This window comes from Anopheles gambiae, chromosome 3 (genome assembly GCF_943734735.2).
Source record: "Anopheles gambiae chromosome 3, idAnoGambNW_F1_1, whole genome shotgun sequence".
In the NCBI taxonomy this organism is placed as follows: domain Eukaryota; kingdom Metazoa; phylum Arthropoda; class Insecta; order Diptera; family Culicidae; genus Anopheles; species Anopheles gambiae.
Window position 1 is genome coordinate 32,082,085 of NC_064602.1, and position 21,553 is coordinate 32,103,637.

General features: G+C 47.7%; 6 protein-coding genes across 7 annotated transcripts in view; 5 read left to right on the forward strand and 1 right to left on the reverse strand.

The window, feature by feature from the left end:
- LOC1271308 (beta-1,4-glucuronyltransferase 1) overlaps nucleotides 1-8,639 on the forward strand; it is an 88,076-nt gene extending 79,437 nt beyond the window's left edge. For both annotated transcript variants that reach the window (XM_061657944.1, XM_061657945.1), the window contains exons 5-11: nucleotides 2,100-2,443; nucleotides 2,512-2,691; nucleotides 2,763-2,925; nucleotides 4,164-4,429; nucleotides 4,516-4,691; nucleotides 4,764-4,897; nucleotides 4,999-8,639. In XM_061657944.1, coding sequence (XP_061513928.1) covers nucleotides 2,100-2,443; nucleotides 2,512-2,691; nucleotides 2,763-2,925; nucleotides 4,164-4,429; nucleotides 4,516-4,691; nucleotides 4,764-4,897; nucleotides 4,999-5,196 — 1,461 coding nt within the window. In that variant the 3' untranslated portion in view covers nucleotides 5,197-8,639. The remainder of the gene's footprint in view (nucleotides 1-2,099; nucleotides 2,444-2,511; nucleotides 2,692-2,762; nucleotides 2,926-4,163; nucleotides 4,430-4,515; nucleotides 4,692-4,763; nucleotides 4,898-4,998) is intronic.
- A 653-nt stretch (nucleotides 8,640-9,292) lies between these two features.
- LOC3291965 (beta-1,4-glucuronyltransferase 1) lies at nucleotides 9,293-11,642 on the forward strand. The gene is made up of 3 exons (XM_061657946.1): nucleotides 9,293-9,905; nucleotides 10,438-11,380; nucleotides 11,448-11,642. Exons 1-3 carry the CDS (start codon nucleotides 9,688-9,690, stop codon nucleotides 11,640-11,642), a joined length of 1,356 nt encoding a protein of 451 aa, XP_061513930.1. The 5' UTR covers nucleotides 9,293-9,687.
- A 293-nt stretch (nucleotides 11,643-11,935) lies between these two features.
- On the forward strand, nucleotides 11,936-14,786 carry LOC133393342 (beta-1,4-glucuronyltransferase 1-like). The gene is made up of 3 exons (XM_061657947.1): nucleotides 11,936-12,111; nucleotides 12,620-13,562; nucleotides 13,631-14,786. The coding sequence occupies exons 1-3, from the start codon at nucleotides 11,936-11,938 to the stop codon at nucleotides 13,823-13,825; spliced, it is 1,314 nt and encodes a 437-aa protein (XP_061513931.1). The 3' UTR covers nucleotides 13,826-14,786.
- Nucleotides 13,911-15,874, reverse strand: LOC1271310 (protein obstructor-E). The gene is made up of 3 exons (XM_310082.4): nucleotides 15,596-15,874; nucleotides 14,649-14,725; nucleotides 13,911-14,571 (listed from the first exon to the last, which is right to left on the reverse strand). The coding sequence occupies exons 1-3, from the start codon at nucleotides 15,657-15,659 to the stop codon at nucleotides 14,056-14,058; spliced, it is 657 nt and encodes a 218-aa protein (XP_310082.4). The 5' UTR covers nucleotides 15,660-15,874; the 3' UTR covers nucleotides 13,911-14,055.
- Nucleotides 15,875-16,681: 807 nt separating this feature from the next.
- Nucleotides 16,682-19,589, forward strand: LOC133393341 (zinc finger protein 467-like). Its single transcript, XM_061657943.1, has 2 exons — nucleotides 16,682-17,176; nucleotides 17,245-19,589. Exons 1-2 carry the CDS (start codon nucleotides 16,964-16,966, stop codon nucleotides 18,970-18,972), a joined length of 1,941 nt encoding a protein of 646 aa, XP_061513927.1. The 5' UTR covers nucleotides 16,682-16,963; the 3' UTR covers nucleotides 18,973-19,589.
- A 233-nt stretch (nucleotides 19,590-19,822) lies between these two features.
- On the forward strand, nucleotides 19,823-21,472 carry LOC1271312 (1-acyl-sn-glycerol-3-phosphate acyltransferase beta). The gene is made up of 4 exons (XM_061657948.1): nucleotides 19,823-20,057; nucleotides 20,116-20,320; nucleotides 20,386-20,519; nucleotides 20,893-21,472. The coding sequence occupies exons 1-4, from the start codon at nucleotides 20,030-20,032 to the stop codon at nucleotides 21,447-21,449; spliced, it is 924 nt and encodes a 307-aa protein (XP_061513932.1). The 5' UTR covers nucleotides 19,823-20,029; the 3' UTR covers nucleotides 21,450-21,472.
- Nucleotides 21,473-21,553: the final 81 nt, after the last annotated feature.

Below are 21,553 nucleotides of genomic sequence, written 5' to 3' on the forward strand. Positions count from 1 at the left end.
GCGCTCGTTCATTCTTTACACACGGTCCAAATGAAACATTTGGACAGCCGCCGAGTTGGAATGGGGGTATTTTTTTTTTTTTGGGGATTTTTAATGTCGAAATTCGTCAGTCAACTCGGCGGTGCGTGCGTGCAAGTGGCGATCGTAAATGGCAAAAATGACTAATGGTGTCGACGACGCAGCGTACGTGAGGTGATTGCATGTTGAGTTGTTCGTCCGTTTTTAAATGGAGATGCAGCAGCAGCAGCAGCGCGGCGGCGGTGGTACTTGCACGACGCGGTACATGTCCGCTGCAAGTCTCAATGTACGGATCGGAACAGGTAACAGCGATCCTCTGGCTAAAAATAGGATTGCGCCAACAAACTAACAGCACAAACTGCTGGCTGGCTGCGAGTTAGAAAGTTTTAGTTCTTTTCGAGCCTGATGAATATTCAAATCTTCGACAAACGGTGTGATGGCGGTGAAACCCTGATGAACCATGTGGTTTGAAGCTAGCCAAGCTCGGCTGGCAAGCTAGCTCTGCGTTTTTTTTTTTATGACAGACGAACGGGGATGAACGTTCTCTCGCTTTTTTGGGGGTGTTTTATGGATATTTTATTCCCTACACACGACGACTTCTATATCGCTTAAAGAGGAACCAAACCGCCCGGAGCCCGTCGGTTTCTAGCGCATCTAGAGCATTTGTCTATCCGGACAGCGCCACACTATGGGATTCTTTCAGAGCGGATAGTGAGAAGAGAGCCCAAACCCCCTCCCGGCAAGAACAACACCACCGTCGAGCCCAATCTATCGTGAACCGGGATACCGTTAGAGTTGGTGTGTCCCCCGCGCCAGTTATCGATCGGGTGGGGCAATTAGCATAAATAAATTTTGTTGGGCCATTCTTTGGCCGAAGGAAGCCGTAAATCGATGGGCGCGCGCAGACTGGCAAAAAATCTCAGTGCTGAAGAACACACTATAGTGTTGCTCCAGCACACAGGCACACCAATTAGGATCGGAGACTTTGGAGCCACCAAGAAAGCCCAAAAACTTCTCGATAGAAGGTTTTTTTTTGTTTCGCGGCTTTATCTCTGCTTTGCTGTTTTAAAAAAGAAACTTATTTGTTTGCCAATATTTTACTCTGCGACCTAACGGAATCCGATACCGAGGATGCTGTTAAACTTTAAAGCTTCGGCTCAGATCTCCGGTCAAACGTCTCGGGTCTATTTCGTTTCTTTTTCTCGGACATGGGACAAGATTTTGTTGTGTGTTGTCGTGGATTTTATCATTTCTGTCTTTGCAAACACACGCCCTCGTTTTAAACTGTGCTTTACGTGTGTGCTTTTGGTTTGATCAGGTTTGGCAATCACTCTTTATAGGCCGTGTCATATTTACCGTAAGTCTGGCCTGTGTGGTTCCATTTTTTTCGTGTTTTTTTTTCGGGAAAAACGCCGGCACGAAGACGACGACGTCGTGCGAGATGATAAATATTTGCACAGCGCGCACAAGAGATCCGTCCGCTGCCATTGCGAACATCGGGCCTCGGCTATCAATTATGTAGGGCGAGGAACGAAACGAAATGGGAGAGGAGGGGGTGGTAAAGAGACGCCGAATTAAGTTGCCAATGTGACGTGTTCCTGGCCGCGTGTGCTATTACGCCGAGAATACAAATGACCGACGAAGCTTTTGGTCTGTACCGCGTATTAATGGACGCTGGGGCCACGTTTACCCGGGAGAGGATGGACTGCCAGAGGAGAGAGCATTCCCGGGACGGATGTATGTCATTTGCGAAAGACATTGCTTATGCACCGTCCTTCTTTTGTGTGTCTCCGTTGCGTCCGAAAATCTCCCCCCTGCCCTGGTGTAGGAGGAAAGGAAGGCATAAAGCTCGCGCGGGACAGAAGCGACAGGAAGCGAAGCTGCAGGTTGGCATTCTTCGGGCCATGTGGGAAGAGCCGTTTTGCGAACGTGATTTTGCGATTTAAAGCGATTTCAGCGAGAATCGGGCGGTGGAAAATTGGGTCAACAAGGCGTGGACAAAGGGAAAAAGGGGTTGATTGCGAAACTGTATGATTGATGCGAGAACCCCCTTGTTGTTCTTCCCGATGTGTGCTTTGCAGATTGGCGTGCAGGAAGTGTCCCAGCAATTGCAGCAGACGCGACAGCTCGCACAGAGCGGTGGCAATCAGCAGCAGCAGCAGGAACAGTTGATGCTGGAAGCGCGCGATGTAGATAACAGTAATCTTAATGTAGACGATAGTCGTTTCGATGTGCCAACGGAGCGGAGCACCGTCCGGAAGATGGGCGATGTGCTCTACCAAGACGGTCAGCAGCAGCAGCAGCAGGTGGTGGTGGCAGCGGGTGGCATTGTACCCGTAAGCGTCGGTGGTGGTGCGACCGGTGCGCTCAACGGTACCGATATCTTTTCCACCACCGCGTCCATGGATGCTGACGCGAAGCTGAGGTAAGCTGTGTTAGCGACTCCTTGTGAAGCAACGAGCGCCTTAACCAATTCTCCCTCTTCCAACACAGATCGCTGCTCAACTGCCACGACCGGGACTACGAGCCGTACATCGGGCAGCGGGGCGACTTCTGGGTGATGCGGAACTACATCCGGGCGGAGCACGGCGATCTGCGGTGCCACGAAACCATCACCTACACGACGCACGCCGACTACACGTTTCTGGACAATTTGGTACCACTGCTGGAACGGTAACGGAGAGCAATTGGTTGAGCTAAACATCGATCTAGAGCTTTAATTCTATATTTGTTTCTTTCTGCAGGTGGAACGCTCCAGTTAGCCTTGCGCTTCACGCACCCGGCACGGACTTTGTGCCGACGATCAATTCGATAAAGTATCTAAGAGACTGCATACCAGAGAGTCATTTAGTCCGACAGTTTGTCACATTTCATATTTATTTTAGTAGTAAACATATTCCAAAACTCGTAAGTATGACCGTTTTAAGGGGTTTTTTGCAAGGATTTTCACTGTTTTTCAACATTTGTTGTATGATTTGATCGATTTATTAACAATTTTTCGATTCAGTTTCAAATCTGTCCAACGTTTAATAGACAATTTACAGGGGTTTCCGTGTCAATTTCCAATGTCGATATCATTTTCATTGCCTGCGAGACGTTTTTCACCAGCTGTCAAATGTTGTATTGGCATCACGATAATGCTACAGTTCTTCCACATTATTTTCAACCCGCCTCAAGTCGGTTTAAGTTTGTCAGTACTTTTGTGATGTATTGAAAATCATGCCTACAGAACTGAAAAAATATTGTTATGCAAACAAATCATTTCACAGCTGTTGAAAAACATACTGCAGACGTGAATAATGATATGCACATTCAAACGCGACGTGGAAACCCCTGTATAAACAATTCAACCTAAACAATTAAGAAATAATCAATACAGGGGTTTCCGAGTCACTTTCGAATGTGTGCATCATTATTCACCGGCTGCAAGATGTTTTTCAACAGCTATCAAATGGTGTTTTTGCATCGTAATACAATTTCAGTTCTAACTCATGATTTTCAACACATCACAAAGAACTATCAAAATCAATCCAGCATGAAACGTGTTGAAAATCATGTGGAAGAACTGAAAAATAATTGTGAGGCAATTACTACATTTAACAGATGTTGAAAAATATCTCGCAAGCAATGAAAAATATTGGAAATTGACTCGGAAAACCCTGAAATTGTGGGACAGATTCACAAATATTAGGGAAATTGACAATGCAGGGGTTTTCAAGTCACTTTCGCATGTGCACATCATTATTTACCGCCTCCAAGATGTTTTCAACAGATGTCACGTGTTGTATGTGCATCAAAATAAAATTTCAATACTTCCACATGATTTTCAACACACCACAAAGAACTGACAAACTTAATCCAGCTTGAGATGTGTTGAAAATCATGTGAAAGTATTGAAATTTTATTATGATGAAATACACCATTTGACAGCTGTTGAAAAACATCTTGGAGGTGGTGAATATTGATGTGCACATCTAAAAGTGACGTGGAAAACCATGCAAATCGCTGAAAGCATTCAAAAAATGTCGAAAAACTATGACAAAGTATCTTTAAAACTGCCGAAATCCTTAGTAATCTCCTTCTCTGGCGCTCTGGCGGCACTCTTCCATACTAATGCTAATCCTTCTTCTCCCTCCCAATACCAGGTTCCTAAACACAATCAAGTATTAGACACGCCGTACAACTGCTCGCTGGCGATACCGTACTTCAACGTGTCGGCGGCGCAGCTGTACAAGACGCAGAAGAAGCTGCTCTACCCGGTGAACGTCGGGCGCAACATTGCCCGCGATGCGGCGATGACCCATTTCCTTCTAGCTAGCGATATTGAATTGTACCCCAACCCTGGGCTGGTGCACAAGTTTCTCGAAATGATCGCCCGGAACGAGCCGGTGCTGCAGCGTAAGAATCCCAGGTATGTGGCGCTTGGTGTCTAGCTTGGTGCGTTTTGGTGAGCATTGTCTGACGAGCGGGTTTCGCTATCTCTCTCCCTGCTTTCAGAGTCTTTCCTCTGCCAATATTCGAGGTAGATAATAATTCACCGGTGCCGCGTGATAAGGCGGAACTGCAGGAGCTGCTGCGCAGCGGGAAGGCGATCCCGTTCCACAAGCGCGTCTGCTCGAGCTGCCACGGCGTGCCGAAGTCGAAGGAGTGGATCGCTGCCAACGAAACCGACGGTATGTCCTTTAAGCAAGAGATTTTCTTTAACATTAGGAAGAAGACTAACTCCATGCTTTTTATTTCGCTAGATTTGGGCGTGTTTCACATTGGCAAACGCATCGGGTACTTCGTGCACTGGGAACCGATCTACATTGGCACGCACGCCGATCCACACTACGACGAGCGGTTAAGCTGGGAGGGGAAGAGTGATAAGATGACGCAGGTAAGCTTGGATGCAATTTCAATGAGTGTCCTTTTCTCTAACAAATCCAATTAAAAATCCAACTTTTTCCACCCTTTCTGCTTTCCAACTACCCCCAAAAGGGCTACGCACTGTGCGTCCTCGACTACGACTTTCACATACTCGACAACGGGTTCCTGGTGCACAAGCCGGGCATCAAGGTGCTGAAAAAGGACCCGAAGCGGGCGATGCTCGCGGCGAAAACGAACCAACTGATCAAGAAGATCATCTACCCGGAGCTGCAGGTCATGTACGGAACGCGCAAGGGCTGTGCTGTATAGTTGAAGGGGAAACAACATTAGTATAGGGCCGGCGACACCGCTGGCAACGGTAGTACTAATGGTGGCGGTAGTAATGGTGCTAGTGATCCTGGTGGTGGTGGTATTATTGGTAGACGCTCGCGGACCATGATCTCATCGTCCTTCGGGTCGGCGGCGGTCGGCTGGTCCTCGCTGTCGCTGCTGTCGGCGGCACCGGGCGGCCCGCCGTACCGGGCGCACGTTAGCAGCCGGCGCAAGAAGGGCAAACCGAGGGGCTACGTACGCCGCCGCTGAATGCCGATGACGGGCCGATGAGCGCACGGTCCGTGGCCATGGGGTTTTCGAGGACCCCGTATGGAAGTCTGCAGGGTATAAGAAATCATATTTTCGTAAGTGTAAGTAAGTAAGTAAGCCAGTCAGTCTGCGCGTGTATGTGTGCCGAGATACGTGCGTGTATGTTTCTCTCCGTGTGTGTCTGTTTTATGTTTATGCATCCACCAAGCACAATGACTCGGATTAAGAACAAATAGCTATTAAAGAGTGCGTCCAACAGCGATCGAACTTCTGCTCCGCAGCTGTGGTGGCAGTGGGGAAGCTCTAAATCGCGGGAACGAAAGGGGGTGGACCCGTTCCTGGAAGTGATATTACCTGAGGACACTTTAGTTACGATTTTAATTCGATAAGGAGATGCGGAAGCAGAAGTTCCCCAGGGGCCTAGTGAGAGAATGTATGTCTGTCTGTACTGAGAGTTGGTAAAGGAGAAGGACATGGTGAAGCCTTTTTTTCTTCGTTAAATCCTTCTTCAGCGGTAGCACATTGTGCATCACCATAACACTGCACACTGCAAGGGCGCACGATAGAAGCAGCAACACCCTAGTCGCATAGTCGCATTCATTCGATGGTTCAATGTGTTTCGATGTGTGGATAGGAGAAGCGGATAAGTGTGCACAGGTGTGGCAATTTTATTCAATGTGCATTGTGCAATAGGAATGGTTTACTGTACCAAACGCCTCCATAGCAAAGCTAGCCACCGATAGGGATGATTTTATTGTAGAAATTCGTCTTTTGGTTCTTCTTTTACACAACAATTATACATGGTCAAACCACTTTTTAAAAAGCAGACTAGTTTTTTTTTTAAATATTAACCAGCAGGAGTCAGTTTTACCATTCAGTTGCCTTGGATTTGTTATTGGTCTTGGTCTGCACAGTCCATAGTGACTGTTTATTGGTGTGTGTTTTTTGTTCGAGCTCTGAACCGATAAAAGAGTTCTCTATATATGGCCCATTTATTTAATCCGCTTATTTACCCTTTTTTAAATCAGTGTTCCAGCATAGCTGACCTATACATCTGTTTGCAATGATCCACAGTTCGATCTGTCGTTTTTTTTTTCATAAACCTACATGCAGGAACCTTAAATATAATGGACGATAAAACTGAAGCATTCAATTATGCGCACTGTATCATACAATAACTTGGTAGACATTTTACAAAAAAAATTAAAAAAAACGCACAGTTTTGTGTGAAGAATGAGGCGAAACTCGGCAACAAATAATCACTAATGTTAACAAGAAACAAGGAAATGACCAAGCACTGATCTAAAATATGTTCGCCGGAAGACGCCCGAGTTCTGAGCTCCTCGGGCGTGTTTAAAGCAAACGAGAATCTCGAAACGGAGATGAACAATGTTCAATACAAGGAAATGGAAGGAAATGGAAACGAAACAAAACAAAAAGACATGTGAGCAACAATAATTTTTCCCTCCCCCCATACATCGTACTCACTAAGAAAGAAGCATGCATTTTTAATGCGTTTGATGCTTATTACTCTGATGTTTATTTATTGATTTATTGTACATTTCTTTCTTTTTTACTTGGTTTATTTTTTTGCATTCTTTTGCACACTGAATCTCACTCTTGTTGTTCATTTATATGTCAATTAAATTCCTTTCCTTTTTGTGTGTTTGTGTTTTTTTTTACAAAGAATCTTATCAAATTAAGAATCATCTAACTCTTTACTAAGCTTTATACTATGTTGCTCTGTCTTTTCTGTTTAAGCTTCAAGCAAAAATATGCATAACACAACAACTAGTTACATATCGAAACATAAACCAAGTAGTGTGATAACAATAGCTATTCTCTTCCAAGTTTCTCGATACCTACGAAAAAAATACCATTTCTATTAGCATTATCCTAGCGGCTTCTATTTCCTTTGCCCATTACTCGTTCAATACATCATATTACGGTTCATTTAGCCAAAACAGGCAAAAAACAAACACACACTCTGTATAAACAATTGAACGAAAACAAGCAAAGTAATTTTAAACACACACAAGCACACCCAGCGGTATCGGTAGCGGTTGTTTATTTTACGTCTCCATAGTAAGTGCCTTATTCGTACGAAGAAAAACAAAAACTAAAAAACATAACACGCGCATAAGCATGAACCAAAACATGGGCAAAACATGGGAAAAAAGAGATGAAAAAAATGGAAAATGAAAACAATTGATGAATGAAAAGGAATGAAACAAAAAAAGTCCAAACAAATTGAAATCAATTTAGAAAGCATAAAACACAGAAATTAAAACAAAAAAAAAAAAAACCCGAAGCGTATAAAAAAAAACAACAACATGGAAGAGTGATCAAGAGAGAACGAAAGTAAAACCTAATACTCTCCATCAAATCAAATTCAAACTGTTTAACACAAACATACACTTACAATATGATGCAGCATGATTACCGAAATGCTCGAAACCTTTTCTCTCCCTCTCTTTCTCTATTGCATGATACACTAGCGGATATTTTAATCACTATACGAGCATTAGTTACGTACTGTTTATTCACTATTTTCTAACCACTCTCTCTCTCTCTCGCTCTATCCTTCTATGTAGCTTTCGAAAAATTACGTTAACATTCTGTACATATATTGTAGCGTTAGGGGTTTAAGTTAATTACTATCATCGAAGGTATCTTGCTAATTAAAAGCTCGACAAAGTTAGCTCGCTAGGACAGAGATCCCGTTCCATTCTGCAAATTCTGCTGGTTCATTTCATCACTCCCATAGACAGATACATACACTGTAACGACAGCAGAATGGAGCGTAGCACACTATCGTTTATACTATTCATTGTACATAGCCGACAGAGCGTTAGGGCAATTTGTGTTTTCTGTAGGGATCCTGAGTTAGTTGTTGGTAATGGTTTTTTGTTTGTTTGTTTTAAAGCGTTCGGGTAGCTTGCAGATTTTGGCAGATCTTACGTTACAGTACGAACCAATCACAACAGAACTAATATCCAGTACCAGAAGCGAAACGAACAAAGTAAGGACGGAGGTGTAGAAGGAAACTAATTGTGTACAGGTCTAAAAATGGAAACAAAAACGAAGGAAATAATAGGAGGGAGGCTGACACGGAGAAATCATCGGGAGTAATAAATGTATTTCCATAGAAGTGTTCCTTTTTTAAAGAATGTGCGAAAGTTCGTCAATTTCAAACAGTAGTTAAGGCCGCTTGTTCATGATGACTCTCGCTGGAATAGCTTGAATGATGATCGTTACTATAAGAGATCAAGAGATTCTTCAAAAAGCGTGGATATCTTCAAGATCAAGAGATATTCCCGGTTTGGAGTGGTACAAAACCTCAGTTTTTCTTGAATTGAGAATGGACCTAGAAGAAAATGCCAGTTGTCTCCAATTCCAATCTCACCTACAGGATCCGAACCCATGACGACCATGTTGTCAAACCGTGCGTTTAACGGTTGTACAATGGAACCCGATAACCGATTTGTTATCAATAGCCCATTATTAATCAACATCCACGCACAGATTTCCCAAGTGATGATGCGTAAGCTACCACGACTCCGTTCGATAATTTCACAAAACAAAACACGCCGAAATCGATCAAACCCAGAAAATGACCGGTTCACCCTTGATTGCCGTCTCACAGACAGCAGCGGGGTGAAGGGAGGTGGTAAAAATTCCGATATGAAACTGAACGCCACCCTTATCTTATCGGTGCACACACCGTTTGAGTATCGCAATGAGAGAGCGAAAGAGCGAGTGAGCGTACGATAAGCCAGCCAGGTTGGCCAGGTCTCACTAACCGATCATTCAGAACCTACCGTAATCAGTTGACAACGGTGACGCTGTGCGGTACGACTCCAGCGGCGGACGTGAACCATAAGGCCCCCCCTTCTGCCTATTCCGAGGTGTTAATTTGTGATGCTTTTGTCACCGCATCGAGGCGCACTATTTGTTGAATTGTGGACGTGATCGATGTGTTAGAGTGGTCGTTGGTAGAGAGCTTCAGCAGCAGCAGGAGGAGAGAGAGCAAAGTTTGAACGATTTCAATCAATTCTGCTCCCCCTTTTTCAATCGTGCTTGTGTCCGTGTGTGTGTGTGTGTAACGTACATGCATTGCACGCCAGACATTGGAATTCTCTCGCTTGTACGTCCGAAAAGACATCAGACTTGAACCCGCTGTTACGAGAGCTCCTAGTTTGATCGCACAACGATCAGATGACAGCAAACTATAAGCCGTTGCGTGCGGACGATGCGGAGATGATTGCACGCCGCTCGACTGTACTCCGGACGGTGCTGCTGCTAGTGATCTTGTCCTTTGTGCTGTTCTGTCTACTCGGATACTACTACCAGCCGGCGGGTGGTAATCGGGAATACGCACGCAACCAGTACCTGTTGGAGGGAGCCTCCCACGAAGCGCTGCTGCGCCGTCTCAAGTAAGTACTTCCGGCAGTGATATTCCGGGCGAGTGTGTGAGGGACATTGTGTGTTGATTGTAAAACATCTCCATGTAGTGTGAAGGTTGGAGAGGTAGTGGAACCGGCTGAAGTTATTTGCACGGTGAATGTTTTACCACGCTGTACCCTAATCAGACATTTGTTATCAGTTGGTGAGGGCGAAGTCGGTCTGTTTTGGCGTTGTTTAATGCCCCAAATAACACTCCACGATACAGGGTATTGTGCAGCGTCACATGATGCTGCCTCATCATGACCAGGCTTTTTCATGCTTTTAGCTTCTCCAGGTTTTTTGGAGGCAGCATTGAATGAATTGCTTTACCGGTTGTGCATTTAGAGCTGCACGGCTTTTGCAGGCTCTTATCAAACAGTGCGATAAGAGTACCTCTAACCCCCACCAAGCTCTCTTCACACACGCCGGTTGACTCACGCCGTCATCGATTGAATCAATTAGCAACACTTTAACTGTTGAGCTCATTCTCTTTCCTCTCTCTTTCTCTCTTCCCATTCGTAGAACAATTCTGAACTGCAATACCCCGTCGAATGGATTCCAGCTCGAGACGCACGGCGATCACTACCTTCTGCGTAACTTCTACGCTCCAGAGCGGATTGTTCACTGCTATGAAACCATAACCTACACCACGCATGGTGACTACACCTTCCTGGAGAATGTGGTCCCGTTGCTGGAACGTTGGCTGGCACCGGTCAGTATCGCACTGTACGCGCCTGGAGTCGATCTTGACCGATCGGTAGCTCTGATCCAATATCTGTTGGAGTGTCACGAGCAGAGAGCGCTGGTGCGTGACTTCGTGAGCTTTCATCTTTACTTTGAGTTTGAACATCTTCCGACGCGGCCAGTATCGTACTACAGGGAGTTGCTATCCGTCCCTCTCGTAGATTGCACTAATGCGACGAACGCCTGGAATTCGTTACTCCGCAACGACAACTCCTCAATACCTACCTTCCGGGCAGCCAACAACCTAACCTACCCTGTGAACGTGGGTCGTAACATTGCGCGCAGTGCGGCCGGCACACATTTTGTACTTGCGAGCGACATCGAACTCTACCCAAATCCCAACTTTATCCCGATGTTCCTGCGCATGATCGCTCACCCCTTCTACCAGTACACACTGCACAGCCCCTCCGTTTACGTATTGCCAGTGTTTGAGGTCGCAGAAGACGTCCCTGTACCGGTGGATAAGGCCCACCTGCTCGAGGATCTCCAAAGCGGTGATGCGATAAAGTTTCACGAGAAGATATGCTCCAACTGTCACACGGTTCCGGGCTACGTAGAATGGCTAGCGGTAGTGAAGGATGACTACACAATGGACATACATGTGACGGCACGACGGGAAGGTGCGTACGCATCCTGGGAACCGATCTACGTCGGCACAAAGCACGAGCCAGAGTACGACGAGCGGTTAAGCTGGGAAGGCAAGGCGGATAAGATGACACAGGTTTGGTCTTTGCTCTCAATACCTCCAAGAAATCATATTTAATTCGTTTCTTTCTGTCCTTTATTAGGGCTTCATTATGTGCATCCTGGGTTACGACTTCCATGTGCTGGATAATGGGTTTCTTGTTCATCGGCCCGGCATTAAAACGATCGCGCAAGCGAACCGACCGCCCCAGCAAGCGAAACAGCGAGCCTTTATGAGGAAAACGATTGCACGGGAGATATCTACTATGTATGGTGATCGGGAAGGATGCAAGATATAACCCGAAGGACTTCCCCAGTCTCCCGTATTTTTCATATTCTAGTCAATTCCTGATGGAAAACACGCCTCCTTATTTTCTGGATGATCGTGAGCTTTATTCATACTGCTGCTGCAATCGTGAGGTGCCTATTACATTCCTTCTTAATTGTTGTTATTAATCTTATTAAGTCATCGAAGCCTCCATAGCAACGTTGCCAACTTCTCCTAACCATTTGAAACATTCCACCGAGTGAATCAAGTAGTCCATTATTTAATTCGAAATCTTGTAAGCGGCTGCGTCCACACGATGTGGAGATGATTGCACGCCGCTCGGCAGTACTCCGGACGGTGCTGCTACTGGTGATCTTGTCCTTTGTGCTGTTCTATCTACTCGGATACTACTACCTTCCGGCGGACGGCAATCGGAACTACGCACGCAACCAGTACCTGTTGGAGGGAGCCTCCCACGAAGCGCTGCTGCGCCGTCTCAAGTAAGTACTTCCGGCAGTGATATTCCGGGCGAGTGTGTGAGGGACATTGTGTGTTGATTGTAAAACATCTCCACTCCATGTAGTGTGGAGGTTGGAGAGGTAGTGGAACCGGCTGAAGTTATTTGCACGGTGAATGTTTTACCACGCTGTACCCTAATCAGACATTTGTTATCAGTTGGTGAGGGCATAAGCGACTTGTTTTGGCTGTGTTTAAGACCCCAAAAAATACACTCCATGATACAGGGCAATGTGCAGCGTCATCATGACAAGGCGTCTTTATGAATGATTTTTTTCTCCACTTTTTTTTTAGGAAACTTTTAATGAATTGCTTTACCGGTTGTGCATTTAGAGCTGCACGGCTTTTGCAGGCTTTTATCAAACAGTGCGATAAGAGCACCCCAAACCCTCTATCAATCTTTCCACACAAGCCATTATTGATTGATACAATTAGCGACACTTTAACTGTTGAGCTCATTCTCTTTCCTCTCTTTCTCTTTGCGATTCGTAGAACGATTCTGAACTGCAACACCCCGTCGAATGGATTCCAGCTCGAGACGCACGGCGATCACTACCTTCTGCGTAACTTCTACGCTCCAGAGCGGATTGTTCACTGCTATGAAACCATAACCTACACCACGCATGGTGACTACACCTTCCTGGAGAATGTGGTCCCGTTGCTGGAACGTTGGCTGGCACCGGTCAGTATCGCACTGTACGCGCCGGGAGTCGACCTTGACCGATCGGTAGCTCTGATCCAATATCTGTTGGAGTGTCACGAGCAGAGAGCGCTGGTGCGTGACTTCGTGAGCTTTCATCTTTACTTTGAGTTTGAGCATCTTCCCACGCGGCCAGTATCGTACTACAGGGAGTTGCTATCCGTCCCTCTCGTGGATTGCACTAATGCGACGAACGCCTGGAATTCACTGCTCCGCAACGTTAAAACCTCAATACCTACCTTCCGGGCAGCCAACAACCTAACCTACCCTGTGAACGTGGGTCGTAACATTGCGCGCAGTGCGGCCGGAACACACTTTGTACTTGCGAGCGACATCGAACTCTACCCAAATCCCAACTTTATCCCGATGTTCCTGCGCATGATCGCGCACCCCTTCTACCAGTACACACTGCACAGCCCCTCCGTTTACGTATTGCCAGTGTTTGAGGTCGCAGAAGACGTCCCTGTACCGGTGGATAAGGCCCACCTGCTCGAGGATCTCCAAAGCGGTGATGCGATAAAGTTTCACGAGAAGATATGCTCCAACTGTCACACGGTTCCGGGCTACGTAGAATGGCTAGCGGTAGTGAAGGATGACTACACAATGGACATACATGTGACGGCACGACGGGAAGGTGCGTACGCATCCTGGGAACCGATCTACGTCGGCACAAAGCACGAGCCAGAGTACGACGAGCGGTTAAGCTGGGAAGGCAAGGCGGATAAGATGACACAGGTTTGGTCTTTGATCATTTATACCCCAAAGAAATCATATTTAATTCGTTTCTTTCTGTCATTTATTAGGGCTTCATTATGTGCATTCTAGGTTACGACTTTCACGTTCTGGATAATGGATTTCTTGTTCATCGGCCCGGAATTAAAACGATCGCGCAAGCGAACCGACCGCATCAGCAAGCAAAACAGCGGGCGTTTATACAAAAAACGATTGCACGGGAGATATCTACCCTATATGGTGATCGTGAAGGATGCAAGATATAATCCGGAGGACCTCTTCATTCTCCCTTTTTCTCGGTACTTCCCATATTCTAGTCAATTTCAGATGGAAAACCTTCCCCCGCGTGTATTCTCTTGGTGATCGCGAGCTTTATTCATACTGCTGCTGCGATCGTGAGGTGTCAACTACATCCTTCTGTTTATGTTGTTATTAATCCTAATAAGTCATCGTAAATCGAGTATTAGAAAGTAGATGTCCACGCTGTGAAGCGGCCCTAAGCACACCCAGTCACGTTGGCGACACCGTCGCACGCGTTGATCAGCTCGTTGAACGCTTGCTCCGGTCCGCAGAAGTTCACCCGCGGCCTATCGTCCACGCACAGGAAGTACTTCTGGCAATCGTTCGGCGCGCGGAAGAATCGTACCGGCTGCACCAGACCCTGCGCCTGCGCTGGACACTTGAAGCCTAGGTACGCCTCCGCATCACAGTCCTCCACCAGATCGGGCCAATCGCACTGATACGTGGCCGAATTGAAGGCTAGCCCGGTGGGGCAGTCAAGCACATAGGCGGTACCACCGGCACAGTTTTTAAACTGTCCACAGTTGGCCCGATCACCGACCTTGTAGTAGCCGAACTGATGCGGACAGTCCTCCGTAGGGATGGGGGGTTGCGTGCGCGTGCGGCTACCACAGTCGACGTCGATCGGATACTGGCAGGGGTAGGTGAAGAGCGATACCTTGTCGTTGAACAGCAACCCGTCCGGGCAGAGCTGTCGCCGTGGCTCACCGTCCTGTTGTTACAGAGGGAAAGCGTTACTGTGAAGTTGCTAGGCCAAGACATGATCGTCGGAGTCGGAACCACACTTACCACACACTCGATGTATGCGTCACACTGGTCGGGGACGGGATAGCGACCATTTTTCTCCGGACACGATTGACTCTGTGCTGTGAAGCGATGCGAAAGATAGTGATAGTAAAGATAAGACGTATGAAGATTACACAAAAAGCTCCATTTTGGAGGACATTGAATTTTTGACTATGTATGATGACTTGATCACGGGATCACGCGAATTGATGCTGTTCCGTTTCCTGGTCGATTATAATTAACGTCTAATATTCCGTCCCACATTAAATCGGCGTTCAATGTCACTCCACGGGCGACTGCATCGGAGTTTAAAATTAACACCTTCTCCGTGACTAATGGCGACGAACCTCATGCAAATCATGCAAATGTCTGAAAGCCCACCAGGAAAAAAAAAACAAACAGGAAAGCTTCAAAATATTCGACCTTGAGCGGTATTTATACATGATGCCCCACCCCCCGTGGATGTTGTTGTTCACGGTGGAGATGCCTGCATATTCGCCTCCCTTCTCTCATCCAACACACATGTGGGGCTCATCTTCCCACGTCCAAGGTAAACCGGTATCGTTCAAACAACCAAAGATTCATCCCACCGCACGTCTTTGAAAACGCACGTCTCCAATGCCCCAGCGTGGTGCATCTTCTTTGGTACGTCGTTAATCGTTGTTAATCAAAAATTTCCTAACCTTTGAAGAACGAATACCCACCACCGGGCGGCTAGAACGGAACGTAATTACGCTGCATGCAAAATGCGCTTACGATTACACGATCGCTCCCACAATTTTATCCCCCCCTCTCCGGCACCTAACGGGAACGCGAACACTTTGCACACTTTCGCTTTTGATGGGAGCTTACACACAACGCAACGAAATGGCCTTGACATCGTTGGAAAAGTCACGAGTTTTCCCCCGTTTTTTTGCGATAAAGAAATGCGCGAAATGTTGAGTAATTACCGTGATAGAACAGTGCCATCGTACAGAGCACGATCGCGGTGGCGATCTTTCCACGCGACAACATGGTTCTAAGCTTCGTCTAAGTATCGCGAATCACTTCACAGCACTGTACAAGCCACGCGTGTCTGTTACCGTTGGAGGATGAGCTTAAACTGTTCGCCTCCCAAAGGTGCGGCGCGGAGATGATCACGCGTTAGTGTCTGCTCGTCTCCAGGTGGTGGTGGATCTTGATCAGCTCGTGGCGCAAACGGGGGAGGGATGCCCGAACTCATCAGCTATTCCGCGACATTTAGGTTTGTCGCCGTCTTGTAACGGCTACGATATGGGCACAGGTGGTGGGATACCGATGGAGGGGATGATGATAAATGGTTTAAACGGGGTGGCGATCTTCTCAAACGTCGACAGACCGGATCAAGCACGTGCATTTTCATTCAAAAGCTCAGCAAACCGCTTTATGACGTCATTTTGTGAATGAAAACAAGTTCGGAACGGATTGTGGCGATTAGTTTGAGAGCGTTTTTGAAGGAGTTTTCGGGTGTGAAGTAAAATGAGAAAACAACCTTGAAAGCATGATTAATGAGAAATGTTTTAATCGGGCATTGCTCTTGTCTTTTTCCCCTTTGCGTTTTATACTTGTGTCCACAATAATTTAAGAAAGTAAAATTGAACAGATTTTACTACATTGAAAGCAAAATTTTTCAAAAATATTTTTTTTTACAATATTTTCATGAATAAACTTAACAGAAATCATTGGAAAACTGTAACGACAATTTCAAAACCAGCATGCTGTCAGTATTCATCTTGGTTTTCCACACCCTCAGTCACACCATGCTGTAAGCACCGTGTACCTAGCACAGTCTTTTTCGTGCTGTCAGTTCTGTACCAAGCACACAGTGAATGCCAATAAAAATAACACTAAATTTGGTACGGAAAATTGAAATTCTACAAAAATAGTATTCAAATAACTGAAAACTTAATATTCTACCAATCCAATACACATTGAAAATATTTTTTTATACAAAAATTAAAATTTTGTCACATCAATACACACAGCAGCGTTGCGTTCCATCCGTCTATCACTGTATGTTTGGCAGCGTAGCGCGTTTGACGTTTGCGTACGCTATTTGTGTGCAGCAGCAGCAGCAGCAGCAGCTCCGTCCCTGTTTGTTTGTTGTGTTTTTGTGGCTTTTTCCTACAAAAAAACTTCTCCTCGGTGCCGTTTCACTGGAACGAATTGTGCAATAAGCAGGTGGCAAGCGGGCGGTACACCCTTCGCCGGCGGAAAATCAACAGCAATGTGCTGATGGTGAAGGCAAAACACGGCTCAAAGTGCGCACACGGCAGTACGAAGAGTAACACTGTCCCCGGATGCTTGAGGAGGGAACGACGCCACCGCCACCACCACCGCTGCAACTGGGGATGAACATCGCTAATGGGCCGGCTGCAACGGCGGAGCGGCAACTTTGCCGGCTGTGCTTGGGACGGGACGGGGAGCTGGTGGACATTTTCGCGGCCCAGCAGCAGACGCCACACAGCGGAGAGTCACTGGCCGGGCGGATACAGGGCTGTCTGCAGCTGGATGTAAGTGATTCGTTACTGTTTGGGAAGTGCGTGTGTGGTTCATCCCTGTTTTTGTTTGCATTTTGTAGGTCACACAGCACGATACGCTGCCGAGATGGATCTGCAAGCCGTGTCTGGAGAAGGTGGACGACTTTGCCGCCTTCCGGGAGCGCTGCAAGCAAAACGAACGGAAGCTACTGCTCGGGGAGGAAGACATACTGCACACGAAGGATGGTCCGACAGTGGGACCGACTGGCGAGCAAACGGAGGAGGAAGAGGACGACGATGAGGATGAGGAGATGGAAATGATTGTAATTGATCCATCGCGGGACTATGAAAGCTCGAACGATAGCCTGCCGCATCGTTTCGAGCCGAGTGGTGTGGTGAATGGTGGCGATCCGGCAGCAGCACTACAGCCCGAACCGCACGCCGAAGAGGAAGAGCCGGAAGGCTCCGACGCAGACGAAGGCGACGAGGAGGAAGAAGAGGAGGAGGAAGACGAACTGAAATGTGATACAGCGCCGGGTGGGACAGCGCCGAACGGGCTGCCGGACACCAGCTTCCACACGGCAGCGTCGAACACGGCGCCCCAAAAAACGGTCGTCTTCACCTGCAAGTACTGTGACGTGGCGTTCGCAGCCGCATCCGCCTGCCAGCTGCACGAGATGCAGGATCACGATCTGCTCGCACCGTACGCGTGCATCTTCTGCCAGTACAAAACCTCCATCCGGATGTTTCTCATTACGCACATACGGGATTCGCACGCGGTCACCCGGCCCTATATTTGTATCCAGTGCAATAAGGGCTTTTTGCGGCGGTCCGACCTGAAGAAGCACACGTTCGTGCATACCGGTGTGCGGCCGTACGCGTGCGACCAGTGCGGTAAGAGCTTTTCGCGCAACACGAATCTCAAGAAGCACATGCGCACCCATCTGGGGGTGAAGCCGCACGGGTGCGATCTGTGCCCGCGATCGTTCGCGAACAAGGCGGATCTGATACGCCACCGGAGCTTTCATCATGCGCAGGAAACGCAGCACGCGTGCATACGGTGCGGTGCGGTGTACACGCAGAAAGACAAGCTGTACGATCACGAGCGGTACTGTATGGGGAAACCGTTGCCGTTCGGGATGGGTGAGATGGTGAAGCAGGAACCAGCACCATTTGGGTTGAGTGTAACTGCTCCTATTCCACCACCACAACCGGCGCAACTGCTGCAAGCCTCCGAACCGATTGTACACAGCGAACAGCCACCGAGTTACGTTCCCGTGCAGCCCGTAGCCGCACCACCACCACCTGTAGCAGTGACTCCACCGTCGAGCAAAATCTACAGCTGCACCAAGTGCCCGAAACGGTTCCTCAGTAAGGCGAGCCTGCGCGCACATCAGGCCATCCACCCGGCCGAGGTAGACACGCGCCCGTACGAGTGTCCCGTGTGCAGGAAGCAAATCGTCGGCAAGCGCGAGTACGATCGGCACCAGCAAACGCACAGCGAGCTGAAACCGTTCGGCTGCGGTACGTGCGGGAAGCGGTTTTCGCGGCGGGACAAGCTGCACCGGCACGAGCGCATCCATCAGCAGGCGGAGCGACACTTCACCTGCCCCACCTGTGCGGCCCGGTTCGTGCGGAAGGATGCTTACGAGTCGCATCTTAAGGTGCACTGCGCACCGCTGTACGGTGCGGTGCAGGAGATGGCGATGCCAACGATGCAACAACAGCCACAGCAACAGCCACCATCACAACAACATTCCCTGCTGTACTCGATGATGGGTGGCGATGATGGGGCGCTGCTGGGGGTCGACCCGTCGCTTCGGATGTAAAGTGTTGGGCATACTGCTCTTCATTGTATAGTTAAAATACTCTCCTCCCCTTCACTTACATTTAGGCAAGTTAGAATACTTATTAAACTTATTGGTTAGCGATTAGAAGATCCGATTTTAAGAGGGAAAGCAGCAGTAAATGGGGAAGTTATCTTTTAAAACGCTGTTGAAAGCAAAAGGCAAAGTGTGTACGCTACTAACATACAAGTATAGATAATGGATTTTCAAACACTCCAGTCAATGGCCAAGACTCTTCGATCTTAAGCTCGTCTAAACTAACTAACTTCCCTTTAATTGTGTATAGTGTAATCCTTTTTAAACCCCTGCGCGCCATAGTGGTCTCTCGGTAACGTTTAGCGTATATTTATAAATGTTTTATTTATGTATAGATACTACGTTTAGCACAGGGACACACTTCGTCCTGTCGCCCGCTACTCTTCACAGATCTCGCGGACAGGTGTAGCGTAACAACTTACAACAAAAAAACAACTAGACTAATTGCGATTGATGTGTAAGCAAAATCCTCTATTTACACCACACCACCTGTGTTTCATCACGGTTAAAAAAGAACAAAAAAAAAAAATACATAATTAAATCACAGAAAGAGCAGCAAAAAAGCGCCACATTGGACGCCGTTTTCCGGCGCCGGTACTTAACGTTAAATGGGGGAAAGAAAACACGCTGTAGATTAACACGTCGATAATAGGCATTTTGGGAACGTTTTCGTCTAACTCGTCTCGTCGTCACCTAGGAGCGAGCGCGCGCGCGCGATACGTTCGATAATGTCGCTACCGGCGGGAGAGTGGTGTGACGTTCGGCGCGAAGTAATAACCTTATCAGAAGGGGAAGGGAGGATGAAGTGCGCCAATTTATGTGTGCCCCCCCGCTCCCCTCTTGATGCTGGTTATCAGGCCCGCTAACAAGACCGATCGTTCAATTTTCGGGAGGGCTATCACCGCCGAAAACAACATTACCGAACTGGTCGCACTCGCATTGGGATGACATAGTCGGCTTGCTACTACAGGCGCAGTAACACACACAATAGCACTGGTACACCATGGCCGGGTGTTTTCTGTGCAGCTTAGGTAAGTGAATTAAAGAAATAAGGCTCATTTTACTTACCAGTTTCCTTTCCTTTTTTAGGATGGATTGTGCGCTACTACCTGTACGCGTGTGCCGCCTGCTTTGGCATATTCGTGCTGCTAACCGTCCTCTCTAAGCTGGGCGAGCGGGGCAACAAGATTAAGTACTACAGCAAGTACGGCATGATTTACTTCGCGACCCAATCGTTCACCACACTGTTTGCGCCGTTCTCGCTGCTCCGGCCGCGCAACATCGACAACTGCCGGTGAGCCTTTCCGGGGGGTTTAAAAAAAAGATATATAACTAATTATTGTTTTAAATAATGCACAGAATCATTGCCACGGTCATAGCACGCGCCTCGAAGCTGCTCGGCATCACGTGGGAGCTGCGGAATGCGCAAATTCTGCGCCAGGCGAAAGGTGCCATCGTTCTCACCAACCACCAGTCCTCGATGGATATATTGGGTGAGGGTGAAACAATGGGAAAGAGGGTGTGGTGTGACACACACACACACACACACGCGTGGTTTTATCAGCAGGTGGAACTTTGGGGTTTGAATATATAAACCCCTTTTCCAAGGCGATAACGGATCGATTTTAAGGCGATAACGGATCTTGTTAATGAACTTTGGTTGCTTTCGTGGTGGTCTGATGTTGTAATATCTCAACCCACCTCTCCCATGGCCTTCCCTCGGAAATCGATACCCACTGTGGCGTGTGTGTGTGTGTGTGTGCTGCACCGGTTACGTGTGTTAAGGGAATTAAAGCGTTGTTCTCATCGATTTTTTGTAAATAACTGGATTAATATCGCTTCCCTCTTTTTTTGTTTTGCTTCTAGGTATGATGATCCTCTGGGACATACTGCGCAAGGTGGTGCCGATTGCCAAGCTGGAGCTCCTGTTTCTCTTCCCCTTCGGCCCGACCGCATGGCTGGCGGGTGTGCAGTACATAAATCGTAAAAACCGCCCCTCCGCAATGAAATCGTTCGACCGGTGTAAGCGCATGCTGACGGAGGACGGCGCAAAGATGTACATCTACCCGGAGGGTACGCGCTATCCCGAGCGCGGTATGCTACCGTTCAAGAAGGGTGCCTTCCACACGGCCATCGAGGCGCAGGTCCCGATCGTGCCGGTTGTCTTCTCGCACATGTACTTCATCCAGTCGAAGCGGCACATCTTCGACGACGGGCACGTGATAATCGATACGCTCGAGCCGATCCCGACCGCCGGGCTGACGAAGGCCGATCTGGATCAGCTGATCGAGCGGACGCGCACGGCCATGCTCGCGCGGTACGAGGAGCTGAACCGGGAGGTGGACGCCGGGCTGAAGAGCGTGCAGTGGGTCAATCGGGACCGGCCCCGGTTTACGGTGTACGAAGGTAAGAAGACGAACTGACCAAGGGGGAAGAATAAAAACAAAGACTAACACACACTCACCGAAAATCCGGAAGCTCTGTGAATGTTTAATTGATTGGGAATTAGCATCGGGGTTTTGGTTGG

Excerpts from the sequence above, each read along its gene's own strand:
- LOC1271312 (XM_061657948.1), top strand. The coding sequence starts at position 20,030 with ATGGCCGGGTGTTTTCTGTGCAGCTTAG. Across the intron at positions 20,058-20,115 it reads GTGTTTTCTGTGCAGCTTAG|GATGGATTGTGCGCTACTAC; the intron begins GTAAGTGAATTA and ends TTCCTTTTTTAG. Across the intron at positions 20,520-20,892 it reads GTCCTCGATGGATATATTGG|GTATGATGATCCTCTGGGAC; the intron begins GTGAGGGTGAAA and ends TTTTGCTTCTAG.
- LOC1271310 (XM_310082.4), bottom strand. The coding sequence starts at position 15,659 with ATGTTGTCGCGTGGAAAGATCGCCACCGCGATCGTGCTCTGTACGATG. Across the intron at positions 14,726-15,595 it reads GATGGCACTGTTCTATCACG|CACAGAGTCAATCGTGTCCG; the intron begins GTAATTACTCAA and ends ATCGCTTCACAG. Across the intron at positions 14,572-14,648 it reads ACGCATACATCGAGTGTGTG|GACGGTGAGCCACGGCGACA; the intron begins GTAAGTGTGGTT and ends CTGTAACAACAG.
- LOC133393342 (XM_061657947.1), top strand. The coding sequence starts at position 11,936 with ATGATTGCACGCCGCTCGGCAGTACTCCGGACGGTGCTGCTACTGGTG. Across the intron at positions 12,112-12,619 it reads GCGCTGCTGCGCCGTCTCAA|AACGATTCTGAACTGCAACA; the intron begins GTAAGTACTTCC and ends TGCGATTCGTAG. Across the intron at positions 13,563-13,630 it reads AGGCGGATAAGATGACACAG|GGCTTCATTATGTGCATTCT; the intron begins GTTTGGTCTTTG and ends GTCATTTATTAG.
- LOC133393341 (XM_061657943.1), top strand. The coding sequence starts at position 16,964 with ATGCTTGAGGAGGGAACGACGCCACCGCCACCACCACCGCTGCAACTG. Across the intron at positions 17,177-17,244 it reads AGGGCTGTCTGCAGCTGGAT|GTCACACAGCACGATACGCT; the intron begins GTAAGTGATTCG and ends TGCATTTTGTAG.
- LOC3291965 (XM_061657946.1), top strand. The coding sequence starts at position 9,688 with ATGACAGCAAACTATAAGCCGTTGCGTGCGGACGATGCGGAGATGATT. Across the intron at positions 9,906-10,437 it reads GCGCTGCTGCGCCGTCTCAA|AACAATTCTGAACTGCAATA; the intron begins GTAAGTACTTCC and ends TCCCATTCGTAG. Across the intron at positions 11,381-11,447 it reads AGGCGGATAAGATGACACAG|GGCTTCATTATGTGCATCCT; the intron begins GTTTGGTCTTTG and ends GTCCTTTATTAG.